This window comes from Loxodonta africana, chromosome 13 (genome assembly GCF_030014295.1).
Source record: "Loxodonta africana isolate mLoxAfr1 chromosome 13, mLoxAfr1.hap2, whole genome shotgun sequence".
Lineage (NCBI taxonomy): Eukaryota > Metazoa > Chordata > Mammalia > Proboscidea > Elephantidae > Loxodonta > Loxodonta africana.
Window position 1 is genome coordinate 49475536 of NC_087354.1, and position 12409 is coordinate 49487944.

At 43.1% G+C, this 12409-nt stretch overlaps 1 protein-coding gene across 1 annotated transcript in view; it reads right to left on the minus strand.

Annotated features, from left to right (window-relative positions):
* The window catches only part of MAP2K1 (mitogen-activated protein kinase kinase 1), a 96710-nt gene that overhangs the window by 28666 nt on the left and 55635 nt on the right, over nucleotides 1-12409 (minus strand). Inside the window, exons 4-5 of the mRNA XM_064267376.1 lie at nucleotides 5805-5882; nucleotides 5204-5255 (exon numbers count right to left, since the gene is read on the minus strand). Of these exons, the coding sequence (XP_064123446.1) occupies nucleotides 5204-5255; nucleotides 5805-5882 (130 nt within the window). The remainder of the gene's footprint in view (nucleotides 1-5203; nucleotides 5256-5804; nucleotides 5883-12409) is intronic.

Sequence of the window (12409 nt, forward strand, 5' to 3'; positions counted from 1 at the left end):
AGAAATATAGGAGACCTACTCAGATAAGCGAGCCCTGGTGGTGAAGTGGTTAAGAGCTACGGTGAGCTACAGCTGCTAACCAAAAGATCGGCAGTTCGAATCCACCAGCCACTCCTTGGAAACCCTATGGGGCAGTTCTACTCTGTCCTATAGTGTTGCTATGAGTCAGAATTGACTCGACGGCAACAGGCTTGGTTTTTTTTAGGCACATATGCACACAAGGCTGCATACCTCACTAGGGCCAGAATACACTCACCCAGCTGAGGGAAGGTGAATGAAAAACTTTCGAGAGGCCACTACCTGTTTGGAAAAGTAATACCTAAGTGGTACCTAAAAAACAGTCGTTGTCTCTTAAGTACATTATTACATTCCCTGTCACTTAAAGAGTAAGTTGGTATGCCTAGCTTTAAGGAGCCCTGGTGGCGCAATGGTTAAGCGCTTGGCTGCTAACTAACCAAAGGTTGGCGGTTCAAACCTACCAGCCGCTCTGCAACAGAAAAGACCTGGCGATCTGCTCCCATAAAGATTACAGCCTAGGAAACCCTATGGGGCAGTTTGTCATATAGCGTCGCTATCAGTCGGAAACGACTCAATGGCACACAGCAACAACATGCCTGCCTGGCTTTTATCACCAACATATTCCTGAAATGAAATGTCTGCATCAAATTAACATAAAAGTGCTGACCTCTTCCAACCCTCCAGACCTCAGCAGCAGAGAATGGTGTCCCCCGAAACCTGTATGAGGGATGGAGCCTGCAGCCTACCCCCAAGAAAGGCGAAGAAGGGCCAACTGGCCCACTGGCAGCAACACTGCAGTAGTAGTAGACCTGGGGCAGCTGTTCTTCTGCTTGAATCATCCAGCCTCCCAGCCAAGATTCCCAGGGTGGCCCTTGGCTCTTGCCCTATCAAGGTTTGTGGGCTCAACTTTTCAAAGGGTTCTCTGAGCTTCCCTAGGATCCTTTTAATGAATAAGTTTTGGGAAGCTTAAACCAAGCCAGGCAGTTTTGTGTTGCTGACAACCATAACGACCTATAGTAATTCATCCACTAAGCAAGAGTTAACATAATTAAGTGCCTACTATGTGGCACTTAATTAAAAAAAAAAAAATTTTTTTTTATGTGGCAGGTGCTATTCTAATTGCTCTGCATGCATTATCTCATTAATCCTCACAACCCTATAGACAGGTTGTTTTCTCTATTTGCTTGATGTTCAGAGAAGGTAAATCATTTGCCCAAGGTCACACAATAAGTAGCATAGTCAGGATTCAAATCCTGAACTTTTAATCACTGTGATAGAGTGGGGGGAAAAAAAAAAGGTGACAATACTTTCCAGCTCCTCCCAGCAACAGGTGGACTCATCTCTGTTAGGATCTTGGTCTGACCATGTGATCTGCTTTAGCCAGTAGGATATTAGCAAGCAAACCTGACACCTGCAGATGATTAAAAGGTGCTTGAGCACTGGGGTTTGCCACCTCTTGGTACTGGGAACCCTAAGGCCACCATAAGAAGCAGCCAGGGCTTTGGCCTCCCTAAGAACGAGAAACCACATGGGAAGAGAGGCCCAACAAACCCACAGAATGAAACAAAAGTAATAAGCTGTTGTTTAAAACTACTAAGTTTTGGGGTGGTTTGTTATGTGGCAAAAGCTAACTGAAGTAACCACGAAGCTATCTCTAGCAAATAAATAGCAACAAATAAGAGTAAATAAAAATTTGAGACAGAGAAAAAGCCTCTTTACTCTTTCCAGTTTTTTCCCAAGGGTACAATGTGAAGAAACAGAGCTTAAATTTCCTTAGGAAATACCATATCTAGACCAGGAGAAAAACTTACTGGCAGTGAGGTAGACTAAAGGCAGACGCAGGGAGAGTCCTTGCTCTCTCATCGCCCCCTGACTCAGGTTTCCAGGATTCATCCCCTCACTGGGCTTCTCGTTTGGGAATCAAGTTGTGCAAGAGCACCATTCCACAGTCCTGGCCTCACAGTGAGTTCTTTCAGGACTTCTGGAGAAAACCTACAGACAGCAGGATTCTGAAAAGCTGGGCAGCTGGGTCGGGCCAGCCCAGCCCAGCCCACATACGCACTGCCTCTGGAGACAGAAATCCTTCTGCTGGACTTCCCTGTCTTGGCTGGGCAAGTGGTGAACTCTCCACCAAAACTGCCTGTCCAGAGACCCGCCTGGCTCACAAAGCAGCTCTTCGTGCCAAAGAGCAACAACTGGTGAAGCCAGAAAAGACAGCCCTGGGAAGGTGGGGGCAGCATGCAGAAAGAAAAGCAAGCTGGAATGAGCTGAAACCTTCCTCCCTTTGGAGCCCTGGTGGCTCAGTGGCTAAAAGCTTGGCTGCTAACCAAAAGGTGAGCAGTTCGAATCCACCAGCTGCTCTTTGGAAATCCTATGGGGCAGTTCTACTCTGTCCTATAGGATCACTGTGAGTCATTTGGAACAGAAAGTTAGAGCTGTCCATTGATAAACACAAAGATGGCACATAAGAGGCCCATGGTAGAGAAAAATGAAGGACTCACTAGAACTGCCCATGGACTAATCATTGTGGTAAGAGTTAGGAGACGCGGGTTTTAGGCTCAGTTTCACTGTTGACTCAGTATTTTCCGGCACAAGTTAATCATACATCCCATCATCTCACAAACCTTTATGGAGGAGGACTATTATGTTAGGGGCTGATGATAGAAAGAAGAATTAGACATGTTCTCTGACTTGAAGAAATGCACAAGCTAGTGGCAGAGACAGACATATAAACTTTCCGAGCTCTGGTTCCTACATCTGTAAAATAAGAAAAGCGTACCTACTTCTCAAGGTTATTCTGAACTATAAATGAGATAAGGGACATAAAGCACAGGGTACAGCACCTGGTGCACAATGGGCCCTCCTTAAGTAATGATCCTTCTTTACTACAGTAAGAAAAGGATGGATGCTGTACCAAAGGAGCCAACACAGAGGCAGAGTGCTTCACCCACTCTGGGGAGGGCTGAGTTGATGGGAAAGCTTCTAGGAAGAAGAGATGTCTGAGCTAAATATTAACATTATTTCTATTAGCTAACATCTGTTAATGACTTTGTGAGAAAATCTAATTCTCAAAACTTTATGAAATAAGTACTATTAGTATCCCCATTTTACAGATGAATAAACTACTCAGGGAGTTCCTTATTCGATGTCCAGCTTTTGCATGCATATGAGGCAAATGAAAACACCACGGCTTGAGTCAGGCACACCTTAGTCCTCAACGTGACATCTTTGCTTTTCAACACTTTAAGGAGGTCTTTTCAGCAAATTCGCCCAAAACAAGTGTCATTTGATTTCTTGATTTAAGATTCCTATCAGCAGTTCATGAGCATTCCAGTTGCTCCACATCACTTGGTATGGTCAGTCTTCTTTTTAAAACTGATTTGCGACAGTATGTGTGTGTGTGTGTGTGTGTGTGTGTGTGTACATATACATAAAATATTTGCCTTTTATCATTTTCTACATGTACCATTCAGTGGCATTAATTACCTTCATCATGTTGTGTAAGTCTAGTTTTACTTTTTAAACATCTCTCCCTTTACCTTTTTCTTCCTCTTGTCTGAATAATCTCTAACCCTCAGCAATGCAGTTTGATGGCCCAGATTGGAACAAACAGATGCACAGATTGGAGCCATATGCACAAACTGTAGACTGTCCATGCAAATTCCAACACACAAGTCTGCCTCGGACAGAAACCTAACAATATTCTAAGAATTTTTCCCAGGACTGAGAAGGAACATTTGTACAACATTCCTCTTCATTGTCTATTTGTCGTCTCCTCCCAGGAGCCCACTGGAGAGGAGCCACCATTCCTCTTTTTCTCTCTAGACAGCCCACAGAGCTGGCTGCTCTCTCTCCAATGCAATGTTTCTGAAAGTGTGGCTACAAAGCACAGCGTCAGAATCAGTGCTTATTTAAAAATCAGTGCCCATCTTAAAGTTTTCAGATTCCTGGGCCCAACCCTACCCAGACTTGCTGAATCACAACTGCTCTTTACCATTCACAGGCTGTAATATTTGTGAACACTGTCCCATAGGTGAGCTCTAAGTGAAGACCTGAAAGATCCGTGTTTGGAAGAAGCTGTACTAACAGAAAGAACTCTAGGCGGGAGGGTGAGAATGTTAGAAATGAACCCATGAGTCAGTCTTGCCAAAACTGGCTAACCTCAGACCTCAGGTCACTCACTGATGGAAAGATGGCGGCTGGTAAGCACGCCAGTCAATTCCCCAGTCCATTCAACTCTTCCTCAGCCCTCCCTCCCTACATCTGTCCCTGTCAGCACCACTGCAGCTGGAGCAACATGGTAAACAGCACTGGGTTTTCAATTTTTATTTCTTCTGGCTTCTTTTTTTTTTTTAAAGAAACTTTATTGAGGTATAATTTATATACAATAAGACACAGCCACTTTAGTGTACAGTTAGTGTTTTGGTGCATGTATATACCCATGTATCTACCACCACAATTAAGACAGCGCATTTCCATCACCTCAAAAGTTCCCTCATGCCCCTTGAATTTAACCTCCCTCTAGGCCCTCAGACAACCACTGACCTACTTTATAGATTAATTGTTGTTTTCTCTGTAATTTTATATAAGTGGCATCAGCCTGTACTGTTTTGTGTCTGGCTTGTTTCACTTGGCATAAATGTTTTTAAGACTCATCAAAGTTGTGTGTATCAGCAGCCTGTTTGTTTTTATTGCTGAATAGTAATCCATTGTATGTTCATCTCTTTGCCTATTTTGCTTGTTCCTGTTAAAAAATATAGCTGCTTTAAACATTTGTGTACAAGTCTGTGTGGACATATGTTTGGATTTATCCTGGATAAATACCAAACAGTGGTATGGCCATATGGTGAGTGTATTATGCACCTTAGTAAGAGGCCAGAGTTCCTATTATAGTCAAACTCATACCCAGTCAGGTTGGGCACTACTTTGGGCCAATGCACAACCTAGTCTAGTGAACAGACATTGGGGGATGGGCCTGTCATGGCCTCAGGTAACAGGTGTGCTACAAACCAAAGAGAGGGTGGAACTTGGTGCTCCGGCTACTAAATCAAATAGAAACTTGTACTGAAGAATTAAAAACACTTTTTAAAAGGTTTTTAGACCCCCATCCCCAAAAAAGTGGATGTGATAACCTTTGCATAGCAACTAAAATTCAAAATATAATAGCTGGCAAGTAAGTTCTTACCTCTGTGCATTATCTTGTGCTTCTCCCTCAGGTAAGTCAGTCCCTTTATTACCTAGAGGAAAGGAAACATAAAAAGATGGTGAACGAGAATAACGTAGTTTAGAAAAGACTCAATCTATCTTAAACTGATCTGGAAAGTCTTTCATCTAACATCACAAAATTGCCCTCCTTATTCTTTATTTATTCTTTCTTACTATTTTTTATTCTTATTTCTTATTCTTTCTTTTGTTTCATTTTTAACCTGTCATATCAGGTTAAAAATGAAACAAATGAAAATCAAACAAAACAAAGCAAAAATCACTTTGCTTGAATCTTCATTTTTTCTAAATCTGCAATGTAAAAAGAAGTGTTCTGGTACCACAAATGGGAATGCTCTTGGACAGAAGATTTTAATATAGAGAAAATCATTTTTCTACTTCTAACAAAAGCAAGAGAAGGAAAGGCTAAGTTTCCTCTAGATAGAGAAAATTCTAGTGAGAAAACACTTTTCTTATCAACTTTCCCCTCACTGACTTTCTACCTTCCACCCGTAACCATTTCCTACCAATTCATGAACTTATCAATAAAGGGACTTGGAAGAACAACTTCACCACATACTTACAGCAATGCTAACTTTTCCTAAAATTTGTTCGGGAATTCTTCCAGCTTTCTTCAGGACTTGATCCAAGGAACCCCCATCCTGAGAATAAGAACAACAACCCGCTTGGTGACAGTGTTCCAAACTCTTCTTTCAAGGGTTAAATTTTACAAGGAAAGGGAATGCAAATCCTCCCGGGTTAGTGGTAAGCACCCTTTGGTTTGCAAATATGTCATGAATGCAAAACATTTCGGGAAGTTTCAAATAACTGGTAACACAAATCCCACGAACAATCATTAAGCAAAAGGCAAACTCAGTGGTCAGAAAAAGTGCTGGATTTGCACTGAACTGACAACACAATGGAGCTCCCGTGTTGTAGTGGTTAAGAGCTCAGCTGCTAACCAAAATCCACCAGCTGCTCCTTGGAAACCCTAGGGGGCAGTTCTCCTTTGTCCTATAGGGTTGCTGAGTCGGAATCGACACAACAGCAGCTAACAAACAACAACACGTAACAGTGGTTTGGAAGGCAGGCTTTGGGGCCAACTGTCTAAATTCTAATCTCCCTTTTGCCCTTACTATCTTGATGACATTTACCAAGTTATTCAACTTGTAAAAGGAGGATGATAACAATGATAAGGTTATTATAATAATCAGAGAGCTATTATAGGATTAATAAACACGTTAATATACATAATAAAGCACTTAGAACATTTGGTACATAGTAAGTGCTCAGTAAATGTCAGTCATTATTATCACCACCATATAAGGCAGAATTTGGAGTTAGTGTTATCTTAACAATTCAAAATTAACAAAGTCCAAAGAAAAATGTCATAAACAGCCATAATTTATCCCCCAAGTCCTACAATGTGCCACAGGCCGTGCTAAGTTCTATGGGGGATAGAGATAATGAAAGAGACCTAGTTCTTACCCTCAATAAATTTACAAACTAGTAGAGAAAATATGTAACTCTCAATAAAATATAATAAAACAGAAGAAATACAGAAGAAAAGTGCTACAGACATGCAGGAGGGAAAGTAATTTGGACTTCATTTAGAAGATGGCGTTTGAGCTGAGCTTTTAATGATTTAAAGATTAACTGATTTCCAGAAGGTTGTCAGTTCAAACCCACCCGGAGGTGTTTGGAAGACAGGCCTGGCAATCTGCTTCTGAAAGGGCACAGCCTTGAAAACCCTATGGAGCAGTTCTATTCTGCATGCATGGGGCTGCAGTGAGTCGGAATTGACTCAATGACAGCCAACAGCAATAGTACCTGGAAAGAGGAAGGAACAAGGGGAAAAAGTACAGTCTATTTCAGTCAGATCAAAAGCCGAGAAGCATCAAGTTGCTGGTCCTCCTGAGACAACATGTAGTTCATTTCACTGCGGGTGTAGGAAGACACGCAACGTGGGAGAAGCTTGAAGTGGCCAGCCGTGGCCAGACCATGGAGCTCCACCCAGAAACTGGAACCACAGCAGCTGAGGGAAGGAGGCAAGATCCTGGGGGCAGGGGGCTCAGCGAGGAGAACAAGGAGGAGATGGTGAGAGCTGTGCGTGGGGCAGAAGCAGGGAAGCAGAGCACGAGAGAGAACGCAGGGGTGGTGTGAAGTCAGATTCTACATCCTAACCCGAGATCTTGAACAGATGCTTCTCTCAGGTGACCCTGCTGTATCAAGGAAATGTTTTCATGTCCCTATGGCTTCAAGCGCAGCCAATTATCAGCGGCAGTTATATAAATCACCCTCAGAAGTAGAGCTCATTCCTGCAAGACAGACTGAAACTGTCCTGTCTACACAGAGCAGTTACCACCATCATCTAACACTTATCAAGCACCCCTGCGTAAGGCATAGGATGTGTAAGGGACGAAGGATGGAAGAGCTGTAACTTATAGAAAGAACACACGCTCTGGCTAGGGAGACAAGATACACTCATGCAGAGGTGACGTAAATCCTCCTCTGAAGGAAGGCAGGGAACAGAGCTGAAGAGAAGAGACAAGGCTACAGGTGCTCAGAGGAGGACTGGATTTCTGGACAAAGCGGCTAAGAAAACAGCTCATGACGTGACAATGTGATTTGGAATCTGGGCCTTGGAGGTGGGGAAGGCCTGGAAAGGCAGAGAGAAGTCCCCACAGAGACCCTGCCTCCAAAATCGCCCAACCTCTAGGATGAACCCAGACAATGTGGGGTTGCAGAACAATACAACACGATGAACAAAACCAAGCAAAGCATAATCCCACTTTTATAAAAATAAGTAAGCGTATGTGTACTCACATAAGACCAAAACATCAAAAAAGCTAACCATGGTCACGTCCAGTCTAGGTGGTAAGATTATCAGGGGTTTTGTTGTATGGCTTTTTCTATAGCTTATAATTTTTCCATAATGAATAATTTTTTTTTTTTTTAAATATTGAACTCATTTATGAAAGTGGGGAACTGATTAACCAATGAACAGTACTTACAAAGCACCTATTTTGTGCAAAGGCAATGTTCGGGAGATATAAAATTGCTTTCTTTCTAGAGGAGGTCGGAAAATAAGCAAAACTCAGTCAAGGATACACACCTCCCAGGAAAAGTTACCTGAAACAATGCTAAATACAGATTATCAACGTGACCATTCTGTGCCTGGGGTGATGAAAATGTTTAGGAAATAGAGTGGTGATAGCCGCACAACACAGTGGATGTAATTAACGTTATAACACACTTAAAAATGGTTAAGAAGGCAACTTTTGCGTTATCTATATTTTACAATTAATTTTTTCTTTTTAATTCTGTTTACATAAAGGATGGTGTGGAACAATCAGTTTTCTGTTACGATCAACTCTGGATCATTGATGCTAATAAGAAAGAGAAGGGGGAGCAGATAGGGATTCTCCACTACAGGACAGTCTCACCCCAGCACACTAACAGCCCTGAATACATCTGCCTTCTGATCTTAACTCGCTTCCTAGCACAAACTACCTGATGCTGGGTCAGTCAGCCCAAGAGCATGGTGGAAGATTCCAAAATTCAACCTGAAGTTTCAAATGAGCCATAATCTCCACACAAACATCAGTGTGGAGTCATAAATCTAGAACTAAATAGAACTCCCCTATAAACACGCGAGCCCTGGTGGCACGCTGGTTAAGCTTTGGGCTGCCAACCAAAAGGTGCGCAGTTTGAATCCACCAACCGCTCCTTGGAAACCCTATGGGGCAGTTCTACTCTGTCCTATAGGGTCTCTATGTGTCGGAATTGACTCAATGGTAATAAGTTTGGTTTTTTTTTTTTTTTTTGGTTTATAAACACATTGGCGCCCCGGTGGTGCAGTAGTTAAGAGCCACAGCTGCTAACCAACAAGGGTGGCAGTTCAAATCCACCAGCCGTTCCTTGGAAACCCTATGGGGCAGTTCTACTCAGCCCTAAAAGGTCCCTATGAGTCGGAATCGACTCAACAGCGATGGGTTTGGTTTGGTTTATAAACACACTGATTTTCCAAGAGCCCTTACCAGGCTGCTAACCCAATCTGAGGCTTTGGCAATGGATCTTATCTTGGCTGCATTTACAACGCTACAAGCCCTTTGTAGGCAAATCAGGACACCACCACAGCCCAGGTAACCACACCCAAATCAGCAGTCTCCTAAGGAGATACCATAAACAAAAACAACAAAAAAACAAAACCAGTTGCCTTGGAGTGCGTTCTGATTAAGGGCGACCCCACATGTATCAGAGAACTATGCTCCATAGGGTTTTCAACAGATGATTTATTCCGGAAGCAGATCGCCAGGCCTTTCTTCTGAAGCACCTCTGGGTAGACTCGGACCACCAACCTTTCTGTTAGCAGCTGAGCACTTAACCATTTACCCTACCCAGGAATTCAGAGAGATGCCACAAAAAAAAAAAAAAAAAAAAAAACCCAGTTGCCATCAAGTCAATTCCATGTGTACACAGGAGAACTGCTCTATGCAATTTTTAAGGCTGTGACCTTTTAAAAGCAGATTGTCAGGGCTTTCTTCCAAGGTGCCTCTGGGTGGGTTCGAACTGCCAAACCTCAATTAGTAGAGCACTTAGCCATTTGTGCCACCCAAAGAATCACTTACTTGCACAGATGGGAAGAGGGACCCCAGAGAGAACGTTCCTAAGCCACTTCTGTTTTGCTTCCAGCTGAATGTGGTTTCAGCTCCTTTGTTTGAATACAACTTTGCCTAATCTTTAGGGAAGACTATATAGTTAAAACAAAATAACAAAGCAATTCTATAAAAACGTGATTCAAATGAGGTAGAAAAGCTACCCTGTAAGCTCCCAGGCCCCCTCCTCCATTTCGGCAATGGACAGCTGTCACGGATTGAATTCTGTCCCCCCCAAAAAATGTGTATCAACTTGTTGGGCCATGGTTCCCAGTATTCTGTGGTTGTCCTCCATTTTGTGACTGTAATTTTATGTTAAAGAGGATTAGGGTGGGATTGTAACACCCTTACCAAGTCACTTCCCTGATCCAATGTAAAGGAAGTTTTCCTGGGTGTGGCCTGCACTACCTTTTATCTCTTAAGAGATAAAAGGAAAGAGCTCGTCCTTTAGACCTGAGGTTCCTGCACTGATATGCTCCCAGACCAAGGGAAGACTGATGATGAGGACCTTCCTCCTGAGCCGACAGAGAAAGCCTTCCCCTGAAGCCAGTGCCCTGAATTCAGACTTCTAGCCTACTGGACTGGGAGGGAATAAACTTCTCTTTGTTGAAGCCATCCACTTGTGGTATTTCTGTTAGAGCAGCACTAGATGACTAAGACAACAGCATTATCTCTAAATCAACCCACACCCACAGTGCAGCTACCTCCATATTTAACTACAATTACAGCCTGGGTCTGCACTCTCCCTGGGGGTTGGTAAGAATTAAAAAGGAAGAAATCTTAGCTCTCTTCCCTTTAACCTCTATCTGAGCTAGTGTGAATAATGAAATTAGCGAGATTTAAGGGCAGGAACCACAGTCAAGATCACACAGTGCTGCCTGAAACTGACCTTACGACTCTGTAATCCTGCACGGCTGTTACCAAGAACTTGCCTTCACTGACTAAAAAAAAAAAAAGCTACGGAAATTGTGCTTTACTTTTAGAAGTCAATTATTAACGAAGTCAATGGTGCTTTTGTGAAGGTCTTCCACTGAGGAGGCAAATGCTTTATGAAAATCATACCTCAAAAGCTTTTACTCCTGCACAAGAACCATCAACCCTGAGTCCCCAGCTTTCTGGTTCCTCAGCTACCACCTGAGCAGGAATCAACCTCCCCCAAAGATAAGAGCATTCCTGTTCTGATTAGGGAGCATCCTCTTCCTCCTCGGTTCTCAAAATGCAGACTGGGCAGTGCAAACACAGCTTATTTCTAGGAAAGGTCAGCCCCTGGCCGAGTGATTCAGAAGATGAGGCTCCATAAATGCTTATATCACAAATTTAAAATGTATCTAAAAAAATGATTTGTACAATGAATAGATACATAACACATAGTAAAGCAAATACAGCAAAATCCTATTATCTAGGTGGTAAATTCATAGGTATACACTGTACAGTTCCTTCAACTTTCTGTATGTTTGCAATTTTTCATAACGAAGTGTTGGGAAAAAATGTGAATGACACAGAACATCATGCAAAGACTGACACGGAGAGAACAAAGACCCTCAGAAGATGGGACGTGCTGTCAAGAGGAGCTCTACATGACAACATCTTTGAAATGCTGAATCTGAGGTGAAGAGGAAATCCTAAAAGAGAGGTGGCAGGTAGCACTCAGAGTTTTCCAACCAGGAACAGCCAACAGCAACTCACCTGCAGGAGGGCCTCCTCAGGGACCAAGGAAGACACAGAAAGCCACTCTGGCACTCAAGGCTGCTTGGGCTGCATGCCACAACCCTGCTTCTATACAGGGTCCTATCTAGGCCCCCTGGCAGCTCTGAGCCTCTCCATTAGCATTAACTGAAGGGTCCAGTTGTCCTCTGGGCCTATGTATGCCAGGGAACAGAAGGCCCAATTGCTAGCTCCAAGAAGTAACTCTCCCGCTGAGCCCTGAGCTGATCATGCCTTCCCACAACCTGGCCACCCCCACCAGTCATTTAGCACATATCACTTAATAGGTGATCTGCTAGTGTTTGAAACAGCAGTGGCATAGCTTCCACCATCACAGCAACACGAATCTACTACAGCATGACACGCTGACAGATGAGTGGTGGTTGGACCCATGGTGGACAGGTTTCAGGAGAGCTTTCACACTAAGACAGACTAGGAAAAAGGACCTGGCAATCTACTTCTAAAAAACCAGGTGAGTGAAAATCTTATGAATAGCAGCGAAATACTGTCTGATATAGTGCCAGAAGATGAGCCCTGCAGGTTGGAAGGCACTCAAAAGCCAATGGGGAGAGACTGGAAGGAGGGAGTGGGCTGACTCATTATGGGGAGAGTAAATGGGAGTATGTAGTAAGGTGTATATAAGCTTATATATGACAGACTGACTTGATTTGTAAACTTTCACTTAAAGCACAATAAAAATTATTTTAAAAAAATAAGAAAGAGAAAAGAGAGTGGAGGGAGAGAGCGGGCAGTCTCGTTAGGGAGAGTAATTGGGAGTATGTAGCAAGGTGTATGTAAGTTTTTATGTGAGAGACTGACTTGATTTG